At 43.9% G+C, this 25,578-nt stretch overlaps 1 protein-coding gene across 1 annotated transcript in view; it reads left to right on the top strand.

Moving 5' to 3' along the window:
* The window catches only part of MYRFL (myelin regulatory factor like), a 112,808-nt gene extending 90,172 nt beyond the window's left edge, over nucleotides 1–22,636 (top strand). Inside the window, exons 14-25 of the mRNA XM_036251526.1 lie at nucleotides 1,136–1,299; nucleotides 1,889–1,949; nucleotides 5,105–5,190; nucleotides 7,665–7,739; nucleotides 7,823–7,875; nucleotides 7,993–8,172; nucleotides 15,860–15,922; nucleotides 16,783–16,870; nucleotides 18,956–19,030; nucleotides 21,905–22,025; nucleotides 22,343–22,417; nucleotides 22,550–22,636. Coding sequence (XP_036107419.1) covers nucleotides 1,136–1,299; nucleotides 1,889–1,949; nucleotides 5,105–5,190; nucleotides 7,665–7,739; nucleotides 7,823–7,875; nucleotides 7,993–8,172; nucleotides 15,860–15,922; nucleotides 16,783–16,870; nucleotides 18,956–19,030; nucleotides 21,905–22,025; nucleotides 22,343–22,417; nucleotides 22,550–22,636 — 1,128 coding nt within the window. The remainder of the gene's footprint in view (nucleotides 1–1,135; nucleotides 1,300–1,888; nucleotides 1,950–5,104; nucleotides 5,191–7,664; nucleotides 7,740–7,822; nucleotides 7,876–7,992; nucleotides 8,173–15,859; nucleotides 15,923–16,782; nucleotides 16,871–18,955; nucleotides 19,031–21,904; nucleotides 22,026–22,342; nucleotides 22,418–22,549) is intronic.
* The last annotated feature ends 2,942 nt before the right edge of the window (nucleotides 22,637–25,578 follow it).

The following is a 25,578-nucleotide window of genomic DNA, read 5'->3' as shown; positions in this document are numbered from 1 at the left end:
CATTCCAATATTGACTATATATTTACCTATACCGTTCTATAGCAGAGTGCATGTCTTTACACTGAACTAAGCCTTACATGTATTATGTCCAGCTTTTGAATCCTTTCTGAGTGGTTTCTTTACAGTTTTTGAAACCCTTAAAATTTTGGTTTGCATGATGGGAATCTCAAAGACACACATTTTGAGTTTGATCCCCCCCCAGTCACAAAATGGTCTTTCTCATTTGGCCTCCAGCTCATTACAACAGTGGGCCAGCTACTGTGAGCCCCAAAAAGTGCTGTGGTATTCTGAATTTGTCGACAGAGCGGGGAAAGGAGGAGCGGTCGTGAGATTAGGGTATGAGTTTACGAGAGCTTTCCAGGGTTTTGTTATGACTGGGAGATAGACATGCATGTTCCTATGATAACTGTAGTGCGTGCGTAGGGGAAAGGAAGGCTTGCATACTCTGGCTTTGGTTGATTTCCCCTTTCTTGCTCTTTCTGACAAGTCAGTAACTTTTCATGAACTGAAAGAATTAGGTATTGCTGTTGTTTTAAATTGTGTGTGTGAGTTAGGCTGAAATATATGTGATAGCTCATGGGATGTTAAAACAGAAATTAACAGCTCAAGACTTCTCTCCTTTACAGATGAAGAAACTGAAGCTCAGAGAGGTTCTGTTTTATCTGGGACTCACATCTAGTAAGTGGCAGAACTCAGAGAAAAGCCCAGGCCCTCATTCCTCCCTCTGTCACCTGAGCCACCTGATGCACTTTTCACCAGGGAGAGCCTGAGTCATTTCATACGAGGATTTAGTGACGCACACACAGATAGACATTCAGAAGCCATGCTGGCCACTGAAAATAATTCTTCAGATTCCAAACTTGACAGTGGCCTTCAGCTCCATTCTCTCTCTCGGGTTAAAAGGACATATTTCCATATTATTGCAAATTGATCATAAGCAGTGTTACTACGCAGCCAGCAGTTCAGCAAGAGCACTTTAAGTGGCAAACCTCTCCAGATGTGTCTTGAGTGAACTTGAGGCTGGGCGTCACCATTTTCAATGGTGTGTTCCGACTGTCTTTGAAAGGGCTGTGGACAGTTCTGTGGTGGTCTTGATTTTATAAATTTATGCACTCCGCGTTGTTTTCATTTTTAGGACCAGATTTTTATGGAAAATGTAGGTGCAGTGAAGCAGCTCTGCAAACTAACCAACAACCTTGAAGAAAGAATAGAAGAGTTGGAAATATGGAACCAGAGGCTGGCCAGGCTAAAACGGCTCAGCAGTTGGAAGTCCTCGGCCAGTGAAGCGAGCTCCAGCAGGTACATCCAGGGTTGCTGAAGGAATTTGAGAAAAGAGTGGAGGAGTCTTTCCATAACTAGATCAAACCGCAACCATTCATTTCTGATAATTAAGTGCTTATTCTTCCTTTAGAATGTTTTGGAACACGATTGCCTTATATGATCATTTTCTTATTTTTCTTGTTGCAGCTTTAAACACATCACATGTCTGTTTAAGAGCAGATGTTCCAAGAAGTGTTACATTTTAGTAAGAGGGTAGCTTCTCCTTTAACTAGGAGAGGTGGCCATTTCTAAATTTAGAAAACCATGTTTGGTCCTCAGGGGAAAAACTTTTTTTTTTTTTTTTAATTTAAGGAGGGAATGCATATTTCCTGGGGTATGATTTTGAGAAAAAGAGAAACAAAATGGAATGTTTAATGCATTCATTTATGCTTACTAAGGTTCTTTTCCACAAAAGGAACTCTTAATGCTTTGACTTTTTCTTTTTTAAATTACTACTGTATTGCCAAAGAAAGTCATACTGCTGTGTTAGTGACAGCCTGGACCTTTGTCATATAACTCCTGGAGAGGCATTTGAATAGTAATTAATTCTCTCTCTTTCTTTTTAAAGCAAATTTAGCAGAGCTGTTAGTACTCCTCCAAGAAGGACCATTCCCAAAAAAACCAACAAGGTAAATAAACTTAAATTTATAATGAGCGAGAGATAAAAAAGACGTTAGAGAAATTGATCAAGATTTTTTTTTTTCATTCATTTATTTGTTGATGAATTCCCTGGTTTGCATCCTTATGCATTCAGGTATTTAAATACTAACCTTTTAATAGATATTGTCTGGTTTTCCAAAGAGAGATCGGAGAAATGAGTACAGAACATGTTCATTTCAGAAATATTCTACCAGTTTTCAGTAGTGGTGTCCCCATCAGGAGAAACGCCCCGGCCTCTACAGGCATTGGCCCTGGGCTGTGAGACCGTGTGGATGCCTTCACTGCACCTAGTCCTTTATCTTTGACTTGAGAAGATCCCAATGGGATGTCAGTTAATCCTCAAATTTCTGTTTTCCCTTTGAGATTTAGTACTATCTATGCAAATAGAGAGTTAGTATTCACTTGCTTGCAAAGGTTAAAATGTGATGGCTTTATTAATGAATAGAGAACTTTCATCTTGTAGGATAGCATTTACAGTAAAAAGCGCAGGTTAATCATTTATTAACCTAAAGGACACCCTGTCTGTTGCAGAGCCGTGTCAGGAAGGGAGCGGGGGGGGGGGGGGGGGGGGGGGGGCTGCATTACTCCCTTTCCAGCTGCAGCTCATGAACAGCTGTGAAACCGAGCTTGCTCCCTCTGATCCACCAGTGTCCCAAAGGTGATCCTTCCTTTGGAAGACATTCCCGGCCTTATCCTGGTATCCTGATATCAGGGCCATTGTCTTAGTTTTCTCCCTACTCTTCATGTTATACTACATTGAACTATTCTAAAAGGATTCAGAAAGAGTTTAAAATTCTACTAAAAATGACTACAATGTTATGTTTCTGACAAGCTTCTTGGTGTATCAATACATGTAAATGTATAGATAAATGAATGCATACGTGAAAGTGTTCTTGGGCAAGTTACTTAAGTGCATTGGAAAACAGGGGTAACAGTGTGATACTTGACAAAGATTGTTGTTAGGATTAAATGAGCTCAGGTAAAGCCCTTAGTACAGTGCCCAGCACATTGCAGGCTGCTCAGTCAACACAAAACATTAAAAACGTGTGGGGAAGGTGCCCTTTGTACTAACCAATTTGCAATGGTATAGAGGGGATGGTATCTACATCTGTAGCAACTCTGATAGGTGCAATCTGGTCACATGCAACCTCTATAGCTTGCATCTTGCACCCAAAAAATCTCTTTATTTTGCAGACATCTCAGAATATTAACTAGGACGTATGGTCCATGAAAGCAGGCCCTATGTCTGCCTTCCTCATGCTATGTCCCAAAGCCTGTCACATAGTGGGTACTCAAGAAATACTTGCCAAGTGAATGCATGAATGGAGAGATCGTCTGAAATATTCCTTGAAGTCTCACAATCTAAATTAAAAACATTAAATGTCTTGGGCATGTGGGTGGAATGGGGGGTTTGGGATGTAGGCACAGAGTCAGGAAGTGATAGAGGCATTACAGAGCACCCATTCAACTCGGGAACCTCTTGTAGGCAATGTCCTAGGCCTGTGGAAGGCAGATAAAGGAGAGACGTGGCCTCTTTAACTAGAGAGTTTCAAGGTAGCCAGGGAAGAGGAGAAGAAAAGGTAAAGGGCAGTTGTACATGAATGTGGTAAATACTGCAGAGGCTCAGGGTGCTGCAGGAGTATTATGGGAGCTGGCTTGCAAGGAAGAGGAGGTGTTGGCTAGACTACCAGGAGCTTAGGGAGGTTCCAGATGGAATGGGAAGAGCAAAGATCTAGGAGCTGTACTAGCCTCACTGAAGGATTAGGTGGGAGCTGGTTAGGGAGGACAGTAGAAGGTAAGGCTGAAAATTCAGGTTAGGCTCAGTTTCTGGATCACCGGGTTAAGGGGTTCATTTGGTAAGCCGTGAGGGCCTTTTGTATAATAACAGTGAGTATCTAAATTGTAGAGTATTTCCTTCTTTTACAGACAGAGAAGGGGAGGCAGCATAGCATTGTGGTTAAGAGCACAGATTCGGGAGCCAAATGTTTTCTGGTTCCCGTCCTGGCTTTGTGACCTACTAGCTATTGATGTTGGGTGAGGAACCTAGCTTTCCCGGGCCTCATTCTCATCTCTAAAATGGGGATAACAGTACCTGCCTCAGAAGATGGTTGAGGATTATTATGAAGATTAAAAAAAAATAGTATGTGTAAGCCACTCAGAACACATAAGGGCTATATATGTGTTCACCACTATTTGTATTCAAGGAATTAAAACAAAGACCAATTTTAAGTTCTTTCTTAGCTACTACCATCCTTCAATTTCCTTCTGATCAAAAGCATAATTCTACCCTGTATCCCCAGGAGGAAGAAAACACAATGCTCCCCATTGTGTTAGTAGGAAAAACTCATCTTTAAGGAGCACCTTATTTAAGGGGACAGAAAACCTCTCCTACTTATTCGGCCCCATTTCCCAGCAGTTGCACAGCTGTTTAGCTCGCAGTTCATGGTCCATCCCCATATGCAAGTTTTTATGCCAATATGTATCAGCCCTGAATGTTTGTCTCATTCACTTTCCAGAGACTGTAATTTACTCATTTTCACATCCCCTGTCATGTTGTACATATTAGTACTTTATGAATATTTGTTGGATAAATAAGACACAGGCCCAGAACAGTCCTTAAAAATAGGTGGCAGAATTAGATACAGATGTGTTAGATTTGAAGAGTGCTTGCTAATATTGCATGCCACAAAAATATTTTTCAGTTTGTCATGATGCCTGAAATTCTTCCACTGGAATTTATTCTATCACCTCTTAAAAACCTTTTGATTTTGAAAAGCATCCTATTAAAATAGGTGGGCGTTTGGGTCCTGACAGTATCTTGGGTGGTAGGTCCTCTTCTCTCATAAAACTTCAAGGTAAGTGCTAAATGAATGGCATAGGTGGTCATCCGCAGGAGGTCAGGGAACATAGAGGTCACTGGAGTGTGAGGATAAGGAGGGCACTGAGGTGGGTTTTGAGAGAGAGAGCTTTGTCTTCAGGGAGGCAGAGAGGAGGAGAGAGATGCAGGTTAAAGGGAGCACACCTACCATCTCATGGGAACAGGGAGGATCCCCACTGGGAGTGAGTCTTCCCACAGTTCGAATTGCAGATTTATCACTGCTCATTACTGAATCTTTTTTTTTAGGTTTATTTTTCAGGAAAAAACCAGTGGTGTCCTAACTGGGTTTTCCAGACTTTGGTTATAACTCTCATTGCTGTGATGACCTTTTGGTAAGGAAAACTTCAGTGTTGTGCTATGGGAACCCATTTTCTTCCCATCTTCCTTTTCTCACACATGACATTTTATTTACTTTGAAGACACGGAGCCCTTTACTCAGGGCATTGACCTTTGATTGCGCTGGGAGGTGAGGGTGCCCTTTATAAACTCAAACTAGATGTGTGATGAAGGAGGATTTTTTTTTTTCAGCCAACCACTATTTTTTAGCAGCATACTGTGCCTTCAGTGTGTGTGTGTGTGTGTGTGTGTGTGTGTGTGTGTGTATGTGTGTGTGCGCTTTGCAAATAATTTCTTAAGTACTTTGGTCTACGTGGGAGAAAGAGTGAGCCAGCAATCAGGTAGAGTTCACTCTCCCCTCGACAGTTATGTCTATCAGGATTCTTCTAGAGTCTTCCGTGGAGACTTCACACCAAAGGGACTGAGATAATGCCAAGTTTACAACGTGATGAAACTGTAGCCAACTTTACTAATAGTTAAAGCAAACAAATACAGTAAGGACAAAAGTATTTGTTATGCAAATGGGTCCCTTTTGACTGCCATCCCTCCTCTGCAGGGTCGTGGAGTCACCCCTTGCTGGGATGCAGGAGTCTTTGGGGGCCTCTGCTCTTTAGGTTCATGCTGCTGCCCTGGCGGCCCCTCAGCCTCTGAGCCCTCATCATCTTGCTCCTCTCCTCCAAGGCTTCTTGTTTTTAATCTGACTATTCACGTGGTGAAAGGGTATTTATCTATCCCTTGAAAAATGCTTTGTTAGTGTGGGAAAGGACCGGCTTTGTCTCAGGGGGGACAGTCATTCTCAGAGGGAAAGTAAGGGGCGGTGCCAGGGGGCAGCTCCCTGCTGTGGAAGACAGTGGGGGTCTCTGTCTGCTTGTCTCCCCTTACATTTTGACTTCCCACTTACTCCTGCCCACTGTGGAGGGCATCCCCAAGTACTTCACTGTTCTCACTCTCCTAAGTGAGCTTGTCTTCTGCTGGGATTCCCAACTCAGGAGAGTGTGAGCGTCTGCAGCTACAGACACACTCAGCATTCTCTAGATCCACGTTCCCACGTCAACCCAAGAAGAGCTGTAGGAAGTCTAAATCCGATGTAAAGAGGCTGCTTTTGAAACGTGCTCATTAGCTCTTATGAATTCCAATATTGTTGACCACAGAGACCACAAATGAGAGGAATTAGGCTTATTATCCTGTTTCTGACCTGTGGGCTACCGGAGAAGGGGCAAAACCAGAGTTTGCGCCCCAAGAATTGAGCAGATGCCATGTCATTCTATGACTCTAGAAGTTCTCCGGATTGTGCGTTGAAGTAGATGACAAAGACGAGTCAGAAAGAGTAGTTAAGGGTTAGTGAGGGGTAGATAGATAGAAAAAGGGGGATGTGGGGGGACTATGGGAGACGGGACCACGGCAAGCAGCCGCCAGAGCGACACAGCCAGTTGCACCTGAAGGTGTGTGCGGGGCTCCGCCACTCTCCCAGGCAGAGCTGTGCCAGCTGGGCAGTGACCAGCTGCTGCTGAGAACGCTGTGGGAATTCTCTCTTTATGAGTGGAATTCAAACGTGTGGCTCAGACTCTGTATATGTTTAATGATGGAAATCCACCACCTTTGATGGGGAACAAACTAATGAGGAGCTGAGTCTGCAGAATCAGGTGTGAAGTCAAACGGGCAGGAAATCGAGTTCGGTGCTCCCGGGTCAGGCCCCGCGTCAGTGGGATTGCAAGGGCCCCAGGCAGACCTTCTTGGGTGGCTTGCGAGCGAGTCCCAGCTCCTCTGGAGAGCAGCATGCTCAGTGTTCGGATGCGTGAGTGTTGTTGGGAATGAACGACTTCCCAAAGCTCAGAACCTTGAAGGAGAGCTTCCCTTTGGACATGTAAGTTCTGATCATCAGGGGGAAAGATAGACTCAGTATCTGAAGCCATGGAGTATGGAAATGGATGCTTTATTGCATTTCTTTCCTTCCTCCGTCCAATTGGGTGTATTGTGCTCGGAAAAGACAGGCGGCTGGAAGGTGTCAGCTGTGGCCACAGGGTTTGGCATCCACAGCTGACTGAGCCTGTGCGTCCTTCCCCCCGCGACGCCACAGCGCGGACACCTCCACCAGTGGATGTGAACTTTGCTCTGACTTTTTCCTGCAAGGAGCAGAGGGCTGCCTCCAGCCGTTCACACGCTTCCTCTGGTAATCTTCCACTAGTGACAGCCCCGGAGACAGTGGCCAGGGCCAGGGGCTGCTCTGTGGAAAAACCCATCAGCGTGGACCACCCCAGGTGCCTCTGAGCTCTGGGAGGACAAGGGCTCTTCTCACCAGGGCAGAGAAGCAGAGCTGTGCCGGTTTCCATGGCGCTTCTGTCCCCCCTGCTGCCCCTCCCCCGCCCCATCTGTGTGGCCTGTGAGAGTACATCTCTGGCCAGCTGGTTGTGTGAGATATTTCTGGAATCAAATCTGCCACATAATACTTTCTTTATTATTTTTCAAACAGTGCCTTGACGATAGTCTCCCTTTACATACTTAGCTTAAAAGATCAAGACCGACGGGCCCCAAATCTCCCTCCGAGGTGAGAGTTCCAGTCTTGTTTTCGTTTGGGGGGAAGGATCCTTGAAGGCCTCGTTCATGAATCATTTCATTCTCCTTTCCCAGCAATATCACCAGCTCTGGGGAGCCGGCCCTGCCGCCCACAGCTGCCTCCTCAGGTAAGATCCTCACATTCCTCCCCCTCGGACCAGCCTCTGTTTCATGTGAGTTGTCAACAGGCAAACTAGCCTTCGGGTTAACCCTGTCGCTTCTTCCCTCTGCCCGATGCCGTGCAGCACCCAGTACCTCTCTGGCAACCACACAGTCCTCGGTGCAGATACCAGAAATCACTTTCTGTGAGATCCTGCCATGTCAGGAGATGTACTGCTGCCCCGTCTGGGGGACAAGAAGAGTCCTCTCCAGTCCTGCGGAAAGCCAGGCCAAGGGCACCGACCCTCATCCGAGGTCCCGGGCAGGTAAAGGCAGTTCAGAAAGAAACAACTGCAGCTTTGAACCCGAGGTGTTTTTTTTTCCCCCTTGTCAACATTTACTTGAATCGTCTCAGAATAGTTCCAGATAATGGTTCCACTGTTCTGTTTGGGGTGGTGAGATCTTTAAAAACACAAAGGAACAAGCTTGCAACCATTTTTAACAAAGTCATGTGCTGCCCAACCATGTTCTGGTCAACGAGCGACCACATATACAATGGTGGTCCCGTAGGATTATAATGGAGCTGAAAAAGTCCTGTCACCTGCTGATGTCATAATGTTATAGAGCAACTCATTGATCACGTGTTTGTGGTGATGCTGGTGTAAACAAACCTGCTGTGCCACCAGTTTTATAAAAGTATAAAAAGCGCCCAGACGGTGTGGCTCAGTGGTTGAGCATCAGCCCATGCACCCAGAGGTCGTCGGTTCAATTCTCCGTCAGGGCACATGTCCAGGTTGTGGGCCAAAACCCCAGTGGCGGACATGCAGGAAGTGGCCAATCGATGTTTTCTCTCATTGATGTTTCTCTTTCTCTCTCCCTCTCCCTTCCTCTCTCTCTAAAATCAATATAGAAAAATTATTTAAAAAATAAAATATAAAAGGCGTTAGAAACTAATGAGTTCAGGGTAATCTTTAAGTCAGTATAAAACACAAGATTGACATTTCGTTTTCAGAGCATCTTCTTCACACACACACACACACACACACACACAGAGTTGCTTTTTAAGTAACAGAATTTTATGTTAAAAAATATGGAAACTTGAACAAGAGCTAAAAGTGCAATTATCTCTGTAAGATTAAATAGCATACATCCAAATGTATGCCAGTTTACTATTGTTTTCAGAAATCTTCTAAACACACATATTCAGTGTCTACAATTATAATATGTAAAATAATGGCAATAAATATGTATTCGTATAGTTTATTAGGAGGCTGTGGTAACAACCAGTGACGTTGGTCATGTTTAATTTCAAAGCAGCTGGGAAAAGTGCAGACCTAACATACATCTGGAAGGAGATAAACCGAACTCTTTTTGAGCAGCCCTACTAACTGACACAGAGAATATGGTCAGCAGTTGAAGTTTTGGGGTGGCAATGTACTTTCTTTTTCTTTTTGATATTATTGCATCTCCTAGTCTTGAATAAATAACTCTTACAGATCGTCATTGTCTTCATGTAATGCAGTATTACTGTACTCAAGACATTGTCATGAGCAGTCAATATAAATAAATTGTTTCATCTTTGCAAGCCTAAAAGATTGGCACTGTAATTATTCCCATTTTTCTGACGAGGAAGCTGATGCACAGAGAATACCCCCGCAACTAGGGACCACAGTGCTTGCACTATTTTTCTTTCTTTTTTTTTTTTTTAATGAATTTTTTATTTATTTTTTTGTTACAGATATTTTACCTTTTTACCCCATTGGCACCCCCCACCCCACCCCACCTCCGCCCCGTCCCCGGCTTAGTTGTCCATGTCCATTGGTCATGCATACATGCATATAAGTTCTGTGGTTTATCTCTTCCCACCCCCTCTTCTGAGGGATGTCAGTCTGTGCCCTACTTCCATGTTTCTGGGTCTACTGTATTCCTCAGACTGTTAAGTTCATTATTTTCCGTATATAAGTGAGATCATGTGGTATTTGTCTTTTTCTGCTTGGCTTCTTTCACTTAGGATAATACTTTCCAGGTCCCTCCATGTCGTCTCAAAGGATAAGAGATCTTTCTTTCTTACCGCTGCATAGTACTCCATTGTGTATATGTACCACAGCTTTTGTATCCATTCGTCTACTGGTGGACACTTGGGCTGTTTCCAGATCTTAGCTATTGTAAATAGTGCTGCTATGAACATGGGGGTACATATATTCTTCCTGATTGGTGTTTCAGGCTTCTTAGGGTATATTCCCAGCAGTGGGATCACTGGGTCAAATGGAAGTTCAATTTTTAATTTTTTGAGGTAACATCATATTGTTTTCCATAGCGGCTGCACCAGTCTGCATTCCCACCAGCAGTGCACTAGAGTCCCCTTTTCTCCACACCCTCGCCAACACTTGTTGTTTGATGATTTGTTGATGGCGGCCATTCTGACAGGTGTGAGGTGATACCTCATTGTTGTTTTAATTTGCATCTCTCTGATGATTAGTGATGTTGAGCATTTCTTCATATGTCTTTTGGCCATGCTTGCACTATTTTTCTCGTGAAAGGAGCTTCTGACTGAACTTGGAAACATGCATCACTATAGGGTGGAGGATAAAGGTTCAGTTTGGAGAAAGGAATTTGTTTTTGTTATCGTATTCTCAAGACTTTTAAATATGCAAAGATCTAATACTATCACAACCCCACTCCGATCCCCAAAAGCCTTCATCCCTGTGAAAGCACATGACACCTTGTGGCTGCTGAATCCTTTCCTTACCTTGGGGACACTTGGTGTCCTTTTCTGACAGCATCTCACCTATGAGAGAAGTACTGATAACAATGGAGTCTGTACAGGAAGAGGTCATGGACTGATCCAACTTTAGTTTTCAAAGTTTCTTGACCTTTGAGCAGACTCACTGCTGTAGCAACCAGCTCTTCATCTGAAGGTTTGTTGCTTTTTCTCTGGGACAATGAGTGTCTGCTCATCTTATTCTTAACTAGGCAAGACACCGAAGAGACTCCTAAAGACAGAAGAGCTGCTCCTGGGTGTCTGGCTAGGCCTCTTAGACACGACTGTCAGCTTCTCTGGCTAAACATAAAAGTTAAGTTCTGCTTTACCAGGCTCCCTGATACACAAGGAAAGTCGTTAACCAAATTATTTTTGTTAATCCAATAGTGACATTTGAAAAATAATACCAATCTGTGGAAGAGATGTCACTTTTCAAGTGCACAGACATTACAGACCCCTAATGAAATCGCCTGAAATTCCAAAGTCCCCAGGCCAGGAGAGCCTCCGACTTACACCCACCTATTCATGTGTGTGTGTGTGTGTGTGTGTGTGTGTGTGTGTGTGGTTCGTGCCCCTAGCAGGAACCGAACCCGGGACTCTCTGGTCCACAGGCCGACGCTCAACCACTGAGCCAAACTAGCCCAAACTACTCATTTTACAGCTAATGAAACAGAGGCCCAGGAGGACCTTGCTTGAGGTTCTGCAGTTAGTTACTCTCAAAGTTGGAATTGGGATCTGGGTCCCTCGTTTTGGGGTCCTTCCCATTCTGCCCCTGTTTATTTGGGTGTGGTGTATGCTTGTAGCTGGGATCAACTCTAGAAGATGCAGGAAGCGTTCACTCTATGGTTCTAGAAAGCCCTTTCAACAACCCTCTCTCCAAGTTTGCTGTAGCCATCGAGGTGTGTGTGGTGTGGGATATTTCTGGGTGTCTGAGGAAAGGCACTTCTCTTCTGCTGCTGGTGTTCAGGGACCCACATAACACTGGGGTTTCTAAATCCAAAAGAGGAAAAAGCCAGGCAAATATTCTTTTTTCCTAGATGTTTCTGAAGCATTGAAGACCACTTAAAACTTAAGGAATACAAATACAAAAATAATCCAAGAGCTAAGAAAAACTTGGAAAAATTTTCAGTGAGATGAAGATGAATATCTAACAGTTTTCCAAGCCCCTAGAATACATTAATAAGCCTCCTTCCAGAGGAGTGGAACTACCAGTGAAGAAGTGAAGAAAAATCAGCATTTTTATGATGTGCTGAACTCAAGCCATGACTTTTCTTTTGGGCCTAAGTTGATTGTGTATATATCTTTCAGAAAGGTTATCCTCTCCCCCCGCAATTTAATACAAGGGTTGAGTAAGACTACTCAGGAAGTGGAAAGTGAGTGTTTTGAACTTCTCTGAGGAACCGACTGAATATTGTTGGCGGCAGCAAGAGCAGCACCAGGTATTAGCATGGAGAAGTCAGACCAGACCTTGGGTCAGCAATCTCAGTACTTGAGTTCTGGCTAGGAAAGAATTCAGAGGCAAGACTCAAATTATAACAGAAAGTTTATTTGGAAAGTCACAGAAGTAGAAGAAGTGAGCCATAGGAAAAATGGGTCAGGAGATAAGTTACAGGAGCAAAAGAAGGGCCCTTGCACCTTAGGAAAAGGAAAGAGGCAAGGAAGACATGCCTGGGGGAGGTTGAGGGGGAGGGAGAGGGGAAAGATATGGATGTGCGGGAGGAAAGAGTGAGAGCCCACTGGGTCCTCCATCCTAATGGCTTTTGGGGTGAGGATTTAGGGGACATCCCAGGGGAGGATCTCAATAGAATATTCATCAGCTTTCCAGGTGTGACCTTTCAGGTTCGTGGTTTCCACCGATTGGTCTGGCAGGGGGTCATTAGTCAGTGCCGCTGGTCCTGGTGGCAGTAGGGCTGCTTTTCTGGGCCTGGAGCTGCAACACAGCTGAGGTCTGGATGTACTGGATGTAGGTCAGAACCTCAGTGTCCTGCAGGCTAATGCTTAAGGGCTATTCTCTGGTCCCCTTGTTCATTCTCCCTCTGGGGGGGGGGGGTGTCTCACCTGCATGAACTAACAACATGCCAGGGAGGAAAGGTCAGGGGAGTGTCCAAACCCAATGACCAGAGATATTAAAGGTCAGGGGATCTAAGCCACAAAACCAGAGATATGCTAGAGGAGGACAGGAAAAGTCACCCTGGGGATGAGGTCCTTGTTTTCCCAGTTGTGTTCATTGCTAGGCATTCGGGCTTCCCGCCCTGGTGACCTCCTGTACCTAGCCTATCGTCCTTGCTCTGCTCATGTCTGTCTAACTGCCTGCCACAAATATAATGGACTAGATTTTATTCTATGGAACCAATAAAGATTTAAATAGACACAGAGTTAGGGGTTAAAAATAAAGAGCTGGTGAGGGGGAATACCACATATTTGTAGAGACTTGGTAAAGATTTTGTTTAATCTCACAATGCAAAAAAGCATCTGGAATTCGTGCTTATTTTGTTTTGGAAACCAGAATTCTAAGAGCAAATGGCTGGAAGAAAATGGTTCCCCGTGTTAAAGGACTCAGTCATTGATTGGATGGGCTTATTGACTTTTTCTTGGCAAGAGTCTGGTTCAATCAGAAAGCGAAGAGGTATCCAGGATGCTGTATTGGAGCTCAGCCATCAGCACAGTTTACAAGTAGTACAATACGCACATTCTACCACAACACCATCTTAAACCTCTCCTCTCCAGAAGTTTCTAATTTAGCTTATTGAAAGGTCTTATCCACCACTTATGAACTCTATCTTCAACATTACCATGAAAACCAGTGGGAATGTGTATTGAGTTGAAAGTGAATATTGCTGGAGGGCATTTGTAAAAATGAGAGCCGCCCCTGTTCGACAACAGGAGTATTTATGGTTTTTCAATAACCAGTCTTTCAGAATTGAATAGTTTTGCCTCAGAGAAATGACAGATTGGAGGTGTTTTATAGGAGGTTTAAAATTTGGTATTTCCAATCCTGCTTTTCAAAAGTCATTTCTGTAATTCTAAATCTGCAAGATGGTCTCTCCTCACCTTCACCTTTTTATTACTGTTTTTAAAAAATGCTGTTATTGTATCAGACACTAACTCCTATCATTGGGTTTTAGTTTTCCGGAACCTGAAAACTCCTTCTGTGGAAGTGAGGCATCTCTGTAGTTCTATTTATAGAATTTATAATGAGCCCCTTCCCTGCAAATTCAGCAGGAAAGTAGAACAAAAGGTAGGGGAAGAAAACAAAGGGATGGAAAATTAAGGTTTTCCCTTCTCTTTATGCCTCATTTGCCTTGTAAATTTGCAGCCTTCTGTGAGAGCAATTACAAGCAAAACTTATAGCACGAGACACGTGTTTGAAAATTATTACTGGAATAGCTGGAATCCAACAGTCTGGAGGCCTTTTCAGATAGTACCTAGATTTATATCTAAAGGGAAATAGATATTCAATTTTCTAGAAAATCCTCCAATATCAAGAGCATTTCTGCTCCATGGAAAGCATCTTGTTAGGGAAGATGCTCAGACTACTCACCTTGCTTTTGAGTTCTGTCTCACTTCCATTGCTAATAGGGTGAAGGAGCTCAGCTTTCCACGCCCATTCCCCCCCCCCCCCACACACATCCCTCCATACCCATACCCTGGGAATTTCCCCTTTGAGTGTGTAAGAGGAAACCTTCTTCTAGAGGTTATTTGAGTGACTTTCCCTCATCTCTTTTTTTTGCCCCTCTGCCTCTCTTTCTTCCACCCTTCCACAAATACTTACTGAGCACCTGCGGTTGAGACTGGCCTTGCCTTTTGTGGGGATACAACAGGGCAAAAGATGCAGTCTTTGAGAAGCTCAGTTAGGTGAGCCACCAGTAAAGCAGCCTGCTCACCTCGTGTGGGAAGCACTGACCAGGACAGACTTATGAGTGCTTGCCCCTATGTAATTCCCACCGTCACTTTTGCTTTTTATCCTGAAATTGCACACACAAACTTGTTTTAGATCGCGCCCCTTTTTTCTTCCCACGAAAGCAGCACACATTGTATTAACATATCTCTCGTGAGAGGTTACTACCGCTGTGCTTTGTCCCAAACTATGCTGAAAAATGTAAAATTATATTGTTGAATGCAAATGAAGAAATGCAATAAAGAGTACAAATACGTGCGGGGAAATCTGCAAATTAAAAAAAAAAATACATGCTGCAAAACTTTTTAAATTCTTTTTTTAGGTTTATTTGGACACCCACTAAATGGTTTCTTTCACTATCCACTTTAAAAAGATACATATTTCCACCATAGTCTTAACAATAGTCACCTGAATGGTTACCTTTGCAAAATTGCATTTGAAATGCCTTTTTGGCTAGTGGATCTTAGCCACTTCCCCAGCTTCCTTTTCCACAGGAAATTCTGGCACCACACCAGTGACCTGATTCCTCTCCTCAGCCGGCTACAAAGCAGTCCTTACCTTAAGCTCGATTTATCCCTGTGTGGATCATGTTATGCAGGGGATACAGAAGATTCAGACAGTGTTAACAGAGCTTCCATATAATGGGATTGTAGACAAAGAGCAAAAATACACGAAAAGCTAAACAATAATAGAGGGGACACGCCCTTCCGTAGGGTGACAGATACACCATTGATTGGTCAGCACACAGAAGATGCAGTAACAAATGCTCTGGCATTAGAAAGGAGGGAGCTGTGAGCTGCACGGATCTAGTCTGGGAGGGTGTCTTAGTTAGTCTGCTAGGACTGTCATCACGAAGTACCATGAGCAGGCGACTTAAACAGTAGAAATGTAGTTTCTCACAGTTCTGGGGGCCAGCGGTCCCAGAGCAGGGTATTAGCAGGTGTGGTTTCTCCCGAGGCCTCTGTCCTTGGCTCTTCCACGGTCTTCCCTCTGCACACACCCTCTGTCCACTCCCCTCCTCCCCTGGGCGCAGCGGTCAAATCGGATTAGGACTCACCCTAACAGCCCCATTTTAACTTAATTACATCTTCAAAGGCCCTACCTGTAAATGCAGTCCCGTTCTGAAGGACTAGGGGTTAGGACTTCATACACGGGAATGTGGGGGACACACTTTAGCTCACTTCTTGGAGAAGGGCGAGAAGCCACCATAAGAAATGTGACAGGGGTGTGAGGGGTTGAGAGGTGGGAGAGAAAAGGGGAAACATTCAGCTGACAGAGACCAACTGGGGCGCACACTCGGCTGCTTCTCCTGCTGACCGAGCCGTGGAGACTGACAGACTGTTTTCCTCTTCAGAAGACAGAAGCGTGTCCTTCTTGGCCGGAGATGCGCTAACCAGCCCTGACTGGGGCAGTGACTGTAAGTTTCAATTTAAGTGACTCGTCTTTGGCTGTGGAGCCAGGCAGAGTAACTACAAGCTGTAGTTACTAGAGGAACAGGGACGAAGGCGGCGCCCTGTTGCAAACGCTGTGGCTTGCGTCTTTGTGACCGCAGCCAGCCTAACCACTCGGGGGCCTTGGAAATGGTCGCTCACTCCTGGGCAGGTGTGGTTGAGCTCCATGGATTTTCATAACCTATTTGAACTTCCTGTCCTCTTCTATTTTTTTCTGACTATATTTTTAGTTTGTTTTCTGTTTTCTCATACCTTTTTTTTTTTTTTCATCCTCACCCGAGGACATTTTGCCATTTTTTACTCAGATAGAGTGGGAAGGAGAGAGAGGAAGAGAGAGAAACATCGATGTGACAGGGACACATCGAGTGGCCGCCACCCACACGACCCAACCAGGGCCAGGGACAAACTGCAACCGAGGTACATGCCCTTAGCGGGAACCGAACCCGGGTCTCTCTGGACCGCAGGCTGACGCTCTAACCGCTGAGCCAAACCGGCCAGGGCTGTTTTCTCATATCTTAAAGCATTTTCAATACATTTCAGTTTAGTAAGACTTCCAGGGTCTAAAAATTCTTTTGGATATTATGAGGCTGTCTATTGGAACCTGCATTTTCTTTTTCTTTTTGTTTTTCTTAGTTTTCTTAAAATTTAACAACAACAACAAAAATGCTTTCTCCCCTTCTCCTCCATTTTCCATTTGAATGCGAATGAAATCCATTGATCTAGGAAACTCTTATTTTACATCCTGAAATTTGGACACTGCTGGAGCACAATACTCTTTTCCTCTGCAGAAGACTTTACTTTATTTCTCGATTTCTTCTCCATCCAGGGATTGATACAACCATCAGTTCTATTCAGATTATGGAAATCCAGCAAATCATAGATCGTCGGTACTGCAGTAGAAGCCTCCAGTGCGGGTGGGTAAGCCTCCCCCTTACACTCCAGTTGTTTCTGTAATTTACTCAGGGCTCTGGGTTTTTGAATAAAAGCTACAGCGACATGGCAAAAATCAATGTGTGCTTACATTGCTCCTTAAGTGAAAACACATTTGTTACATGGTGGAAGAGGGAATCATAAAACGGTTGGTATTAGCAAATGTCAATAAACCACGGCTCCAGTGATCCCAGTCTCCGGGTTTAATGGGTCCGACCAAAGCAGAAAGCTTAGTGGCAACCCTGTGGCGGACTCTCTGAGGGAACAAACCAGAGGCGCAGGGCTGCTAGTTAATTTCATAGACAAGAAAGACATTGTTACCGACGGCTGCAAGTTATGAGTGAGCTGACATTTGTATATTTAAATAACAAGGGATATCATTTTAATTACTGAAGAAATGTAGCTTATCTTAGTTTTTTAAGCTAGGAGGAGGGGAAAAATCCATGTTCTGGAATAGGTATCAGCAGCATCCACCTGTACATCACCTGTATGGAGGTAATGATGGGTTTAGGAGCAGAGAGAGCACGTGGCTTCTGCCAGCACTGTAGGCAAATTGTAGGCATTGAGAATGAGGTGTCATGCACCAAGAGGTCGCTAGTTCTATTCCCAGTCAGGGCACATGCCCAGGTTGTGGGCCAAGTCCCCAGTGGGGGGCATGCAGGAGGTGGCCAGTCAATGTCCTCTCTCATTGATGTTTCTATCTTTCTCTCCCTCTCCCTTCCTTTCTCTCTAAAATCAATAAAGTAAAAAAAAAAAAAAAAAAAAGAATGGGACTTATTTTTCTCTCTTTGATAAATATTTAGTGGTTGCCTGCTAGGTTAAAGGCAAGACCCTATATTTTTAAACTAGTGTCCCAAACCCTATGAATTCTCATCTTTATACCTTTTCAACCTGATAGAACTTAGGCTGCAAGTGGATGCCCCTGAGTTTTAAAAATAAACTGCATGGTGCTTTATAATTTGCTTATGACCTCTACATTTATTATCTCATTGACTTCTCACAAAATCCTTATAGGTTGGTACTATTTATTCCCATTTTGCCATTAAGGAACCTGAGGTTCAGTAAACTTGGAAAAGCCAGAGACAGACATGAATGGATGTGGTAGGGTGATTCGGGTTTAAATTCCAGAACTTGGACAAGATCTTTATTCTCCCTGTAGATCCCTTTCTCGTCCACTCAGCTGGGTTACCTCAAAGCTGCTGGGAATCATGGGGTAGGAAACAGTTGATTTATCTAAGCTTCCTCCAGTCGCACAAAGCTCTTCTGATCCCAATGCAAATCTCTTTCCTTTATTTTTGCATTCTCATTTTTAACAACTTACTTTACTATTTATTAAAGAGACTCTAAAACGACTGGCTATTTCCCCCATTTACCTGGTTTCAAGTTGTTTTCATCTATAATTTAAAAGATGGCCAGGTCACGAGAACTCGGGTACGCTGCGCCTTTTCGCTAGTGTTTTCATTTCGATGTGAAATCAAAGGAACTCCCGCTTTCCCCTCGTTTCTCTCGTAAAGGAGGGGGAAGGACTCTCTGGACAAGCATTTTTGTCTTGCAATTATCTCCATTACTAAGTGGTAATTAGGACTATAATAATTTTGGTGGGTTCAAGTTCTGAAAGTGCATAATATTTCCTGCTAATGTTTTCTAAAAGGGAGTGATTTATGGTAGAAGAGCTGGTATTTGTTATGTCCAATCATCCTTCCAGAGGGATTGTTAGTGTGAGGGCTTTGCCTCCTTTGTCTTCAGAAATCTGTCTCTTAGGGGAACTGAAGTCAGTTCCTGTGTGTATTTAGCTTTGTGCATTTGGCCTGCGATTTCACTTTCCACCACTTTGTGTGTTCCAGCAAACTACACATTTTTGTGGTACAGTTTATATATTAAGACTGAAAGAAATTACTTTGCAATTTGACAGGTATGTCTCTGACAAACATAAAACTACCATGTTAAGATTGGTATCATGTATTTATTATAGAATATTTTACTTTACATAGTTTTTATGAGTAACAAAAAAGCCTTTTGAAACATTTCCTGCATGTTTTGATTTGTGGTTTTATTTTTTTTATAATTAGGTCTGGAAATTACAATTACAATATTCCTGTTAATAAGCACACACCCACCAATGTCAAATTCTCTCTGGAAATCAAGTAAGTGCATAGCTGTAAAAAAACAATTCCATTTTTATTATTATTTGAATAGTCAGTCTGAATTTATTTTACAATTTGATCAGTAAGTCAGGGGGTAGAAAGTGAGCAGTCCCTGCGGACCAGTGCCGGTTGTGTTGAGAGGTAGACCAGCTTGGGAAAAGGGGTTTTCAAAATGAAGGCTGGGACCTTCCAGATCCCCTTTTCCCAGTGGGCAGAACAAGCTCTGGACTATACACTCGTCTCTGCAAGGTGCAAGTGACCTTGGGTTGGATGCTCGCTCTCACACTGCAGCCTGCCCTGGCTGTGTCCCTTTGAATTGGGGTGGGAGCAAGAGCCATAGCGTGGCCCTGGATGGGGAGACTGCACTTTTTTGTGAGCGCCTGGTAGCAGTGTTAATGCAGACACCACCTCCTTTCCCCAGGGGAATTTAAGAAAAGAAGTCAGAGTTTGGGAATCTGACAGACCAAGGTTCAAATTTGTCTCTGTCACTTACTAATTCTGTAATTTTGGAGACACCACTTATCCTCTCTGAGCTACTGTTTATTCATCTATAAAATGAGTTTGACATTATACCATAACAAGTAGAGCTGCTGTGGGAATCACTGTTAATAACAGAGAATTTAATAACTACCATTTGCTGAGCACAGACTTTAAGCCAGACACTCTATACTTTAGCACTGGATCATATGAACCTCATCATAACCCTCCAAGGTTGGTATTGCTTCTTCTAGTTTCTGATTTTCAGATGGGAACACGGGTTTTGGAGAGGTCAAAAAACCCATCAGGAAACTCAGAGCTCATAAGCGGTGGATGGAGCTGGGCTCCAAACTCAGCATGTGTTTTAACCATACTCTCCTGCCTTCCCAATGAGATGAAATATGTCAAAGCATTGCCCCTCACTGGCACATAGTAGGCGCTCAATAAATGGCAGCTCTCATTATAACTACCCTTTCTCCAAAATCACAAAACTCTAATCTATTCTTATCAATTTTAATGAACTATGCGACCTAAAGACTTTTGACACACTTCACTCAAAATGCAATGAGCTGAAGATGTCTTTCATTTTGTGTTTCTTGATTTTAGTCTCTCCTTTTCTCCTCCCTCCACATGTCCTCTTTTCTCCCCTTGGCTCTGTCCCTTCCCTCTGTCCCTGCCTCTCTCCCTCTGCGTCCCCAGCTCTGTTGTTCCACCATTTCCTCTGTTTCACAGGCTTCATACGCCTCCTCTCATCAGCTCTGCTTCTGCAATGAGCTCATGACTCTCAACCCAACTGCTTGCCCTGCAAAAGTTTGTTTTAAGCAGCTAATATTTCATGGCTCAGAACCCACCATAATTCAAGGCCGAGCAAAAGCTAAATGCACTATTCTTGGGAGCTCAATGCACTCTTCTCTAGCACTCCCTGGGTAACCCGGCATAGCATTTGCTTATTCACTCCTAGCTTCGATGGAGGAAAATGAGCTCCAGTGGTATATCCCCTGAAGTGGCAGAAGATCCATCTTGAGCCAATAAACTGGCCATTTTTCACCCAAATCACCAATTGGGTGATTTTAAAACAACACAGATACTAAACTGACATTATAGGTTGTCCCACATGTGCAAAAAAATTGTCTCCCAACACAGGGGACAATCTTGGTGATGATTAATGGGCCAGGCTCCAGGGAAGAACCATTCTTTCCAGTAGGACTTCCACTCTGAGAGCTTTCAAGGCAGGTTATTTCCAGTGGGTCTGACCCCCGCCTCCCTACCTGTGTCTGGTAGCCTTGCTGCTCAAACAAAATCTAACCAGACCAGGATTTTGCAGTATCTAAAATCCTAAAAACTTAAGACATGCAAATTTAGCTGCCATGAAAAGGGAAGGAATAGAGCCCCAAATTATTTTTAAATCAATGGAGAGGCCCTGGCCGGTTTGGCTCAGCGGTTAGAGCGTCGGCCTGCGGTCCTGAGAGACCCGGGTTCGGTTCCCGCTAAGGGCACATACCTCGGTTGCAGTTTGTCCCCGGCCCTGGTCGGTTGTGCGGGTGGCAGCCACTCGATGTGTCCCTTCACATCGATGTTTCTCTCTCTCTGTTCCTCTCTCTCCCTCCCACTCTACCTGAACAAAAAAATGGAAAAATGTCCTCGGGTGAGGATTAAAAAAAAAAAGAAGTTTAAAAAAAAAAAAATGGAGAGAAGAAATTTTGATGTCGAGGTACTTTAAATCATGGGATTGGGTTTTAGAGACGGTCACATGCTACCTCAATAGTTGTTTTAGTCAGTTCGGGCTGCTATATCAAAAATACCATAGACTGGGTGGCTTTAGCAGCAAACATTTATTTTTCACAGACCTGGAGCTTGGGCAATCCAACATCAAGGCAGCAGCAGATTTGGTGTCTGGTGAGGGTCTGCTTCCTGGTTCATAAATGGTCATTTCACTGTGTCTTTACATGGCAGATGGGGCGAGAGTGTTCTCTGGGGTCCTTTTTATAAGGACACTAATTTCACTCCACCCTTTGACCTAATCACCAAAGGTCCAACTCCTAACACCATCACCCTGGAGGTTAGGGTTTCAATATCTGAATTTGGGAGGACATTCAGTCCACAGCAGTAGTCACTTGAGACTGAGTAAGTTTCCTTCTGTGATAATGAGATGTGAGCTAGCATACTGGCATCGGTGAGCTTTGTGTAATAAAACGCTTATTTGGAGCTTTGAATGGATTTCCAAGTTATGTTCCCATTATTATTATTATTATTAGGGGTCATGCTAATCTATTCTGTTTTGTTCCAATTTTAGTCTGTGCTGCCAAAGCGAGCGCTGTTCCTTCTTGTTAAAGAGTAGCCCAGTAGGAGGTGGTAACTGCTTTTCCATTTGCCCTTTCTTCCCTTTGTCTTTTAAAGCACAACAGAGCCATTGATAGTCTTCCAGTGCAAATTCACCCTTGGAAACATATGTTTCCAGAGGAAAAGGGAAGCCAAAGGGATGCAGAGCCACCAAGAAGTCTCCCAGGAGATGACACAGGTAATGTTTCCCGGCTCAGCATCACGCCCCTGTTCCAGGGGAAGTGTGTGCAGAATTGTGGCCTCTACTCCCTGCTGAGAGAGCGGCCTCGAGCCACACGCCAGGTTTCCCCTTGCTGGCTGACTGTCCCCAGGCTCTGCTCAGCATCCTCCTTGCGTCCTTTGGAAGCTGCAGATGGTTCTGGCAAACCTTATCAAAAGCTGGGTCACAGATACCGCTCCTGCAGTAGTCAAGGAAATGCTTTCTCAGCCTACACTCTTTCCAGTGACGTGTAAAATGTGGTTATGAAATAGATCCCCCTTTCATTCATTATGTAGGGATACCAGCACATTTGGAGCCTCCCGGTGGCTCCGTTCTTTGACAGTGCGTACCACTTCCGTGTCGCCGCACCGGTAAGTTGTTTTCTTTTTATTTATTTTTATTCTTTTCTCTTCAGTGAGAAAAAGAAAATACATTAAATAAATAAATACACTTTACAGTCAATTCTTACATTAATCATTCTCTTTTTCCTCCTGTTCTGACAGGATGTAGCTGACTGTTCAACGGATCCTTACTTCGCTGGCATATTCTTTACAGATTACTTCTTTTACTTCTATCGACACTGTGCCTGATTTGTTCAAGTTGGGTCGGGGACTTTCCAAGGAAGAGTACTCAGAAATACGCTTAACGGAAACGTATATCCTTGTATCTAACTTCTTCCTTCCTTTTGTCGAACACCCACATTTCTCGCCGAAGGACTTGACCTGGCTCTGGCTTTGGCTTCCGACGGTCTTCAGACAGCAGTGAGGAGAATAAAGTGTTTGCTGAAACTTGAGCTAACGGGGTGTTTGATTTCGCCATGACTATGAAGCAAACATTTCCTGGAGTAAACAGCGCTCTCGGATTTGAAAATACGGCCTCTGGTATTTAAGAAGCTGTGAGGTCAGAATAGGCAGGTCTAGCTTGACTTTGTCTTAATCTAGTCCAAAGCTTTGGAGAAAAACCAAAAGGCCCATTCAGCCATGTCAGCTCAGACCCACTGAACTTAGCCTCCTGAGGAGGTGTGATACAGATTGTGTGGGCGGGAGGGGTGGGTGGGGTCTGATGTGGAGCTCACATTTAGGCAAATTATTGCTAAGTGTTTGTGTGTGCATGTGTGCGTGCGTGCGTGTGTGTGTACTACATACACTACACTACAGAACACGGCTTGCTAATGAAGTGGATTTAGGAGACGTAGTTGCATATGTGCCTATACGCACAAGCAATCCACAGGGACACCAGGCTGGGGAAGGCAGGAGGGGGTAGGAGCAGGAAGGAGGGAGTCAATGGAAGAAAATGGGGGGCATCTGTAACACTCTCAATAATAAAAAAAAGAGACGTAATTGCAGTCTACTTAGTAATGAGAGATGGACACTAAACTTTCTGTGAGGTGGGATTTGCCCTCTTCTAAAGAGGGAAGCACTAGCTTCTGACGAGTCTTTGAAGGCTCCCCAGACAATCTGGGCCCAGGGAGTTGCATCTGACCTTCCAGTTGTCATTGCCTTTTTCCTTTTTTGTTTTTCCTCTACATATGAGGGGTCTCCTTACAGGGCATCAAGACCCATCTCAGGTCTTTATAGCTGAATTAGCTTTGGATATGCCTGCCTGACTTATGGGTAGATTTGTATGTCTTTTCCAAGTTAGAATGGCCGGAAATGCTCTAGCTGGAGTGTGTGAACTGTTTTTTACTTTCTATGTTATGATGTTTAGACATCTTAGGGTCTTGCTGACCCTGGAGGGACTACATGCCCCGGAGTTAGCCAGTTCCTGGACATAGTAAACAACTTACGAGTGTTTTTCAAACACAACCAACCAATCCAGAGCCCACACCCCAACCACCTTCTCTAACAGACTGTCACACTCCACCCTGCCTTAATCACCCCAGGTCCAGGTACCAGACAACCAGGCATGGCCCTCATACCCCCAGAGCCATGTGAAATTATTCAAACCAGCCAGTCCTAAGCCTGTTTGCCCTACTCATCCACTCCTTCCTGCAGAAACCACAGTGATGGCTCTTGCCCATAATTCTTCCCTTTCCCTTTGCCTCATGACCGACCATGGTCCTTCCCAGTGTGGCCCCCAGAAGTGTGGCCTATTTCCTCTTCTTGGGAACAGTGAGTAGCAAGTTATCTTTTCAATGCAGATGTCCCCTGATCTGTTGGCCCTCTTACACATCAAATCTTCTGTCAACACACTATATTTGACAACACAGAGAATCAAGTCACTCTTGCTCCAGCTCTAGGTAACAGCTGAGTGGCTGGTCTTCCCTTATCTAACTGTTGGCCTTTAAGTCAATTAGGATGAGACAATTTAATTTTTTTTTTCCTTAACAACAGTAATCGGTAGTAATAATAAATCGTCCTCTTCCTTGTTTTCAAATATTATTAAACATGTGCCTTGTGAATGGAAATTAATTGTGAAGCCCCAGCTATTAAGAAGAGAAAGGACAGGATCCTTGCTCTCCCAGAAGACACCTTGAAATAGATTATGAACGTAAAGGTAGTTTAACCCAGGAGGAGCTGAGACTGTGGAGCCTAAAATTCCTTGCTTTGAGTTCAAATTCTGACTTTATCTGTGCATTCTTAGGCAAGTGATTTAACTTCTCTCAGCCTCAATCTCCTCATTTATAGCAGAGGACACCGAGTTTCTGCAACACACAGGAACAAATGGGATAAAGTATATAAAACACAAATAGGCTCTGAGTAAATACGAGCTGTTACTGTCACAGCTGCACAGAGCAGAACCCTTCTGAAGATTACCATGGGAGTATAACGGGCTTGAATAGCTGAACACTCACAGACATTAAAGCATTTTCATCAACTGTAAAAAAAAAAAAAAAAAAAAAACCACTCACACACACACAACATATGGTGTGTATTACATAATGTTCATCTTTTTTTCCTATATTTGGAAAATTGTTTTCCCTTTTACTAACCAGCGTAGTCTTTGTGGAAAATAAAATAAGGTAGTTATTCTTGGGAGGAGTATTTCAGGATGCCTTCAGTTTCTTGGACTCCAGTTCAAACTGGGCTCTGCTGAGTTGTAGCATCAGCCTGTCCAGCATGACCCAGCTCTGGACATTGCAGCCGCCCCTCCAATTTTTAATAGCAGCCCAGGTGCTCGGTGTTGGAGAGACTCCTTTAATTTGACTCTTCTGGTAAAGGGCTCCTTGTCAGCGGCGGAGTTACAAGAGTTCTTTTCAGCACACAAGTCCCATGTTCTTATTCACGCTCTTACTTTCAAAATAGCATGAAGGTTTCTGATACCCAGTGCAGTTCAGTAATGTTGTTTATAAGGGGATTTCTGCCAAAGAAATAGTTTTCTTGTTAAATTCCATGAAAAGCCTGGAAGTCCTTTTCTCACAGAAAACTTCGCATAGAAGACTGTGTTGAAAGTCTTCAGAAAGAAAGGATGGAAGAGAGCGGACACCTGTGGCGATCCGGGACCTCCTGGGCTTAGTTAAGCCTCGGAGGAGAGACTGAGCCTGGCCGGGAGTCTCTGTTTCTGTTGCACTTTCCTGACTGTGAGCTGTTCA

This window comes from Molossus molossus, unplaced genomic scaffold (genome assembly GCF_014108415.1).
Source record: "Molossus molossus isolate mMolMol1 unplaced genomic scaffold, mMolMol1.p scaffold_m16_p_10, whole genome shotgun sequence".
Lineage (NCBI taxonomy): Eukaryota > Metazoa > Chordata > Mammalia > Chiroptera > Molossidae > Molossus > Molossus molossus.
Note: the sequence above shows the minus strand (reverse complement) of the source record. Positions and strands in the feature narration are given on the sequence as shown.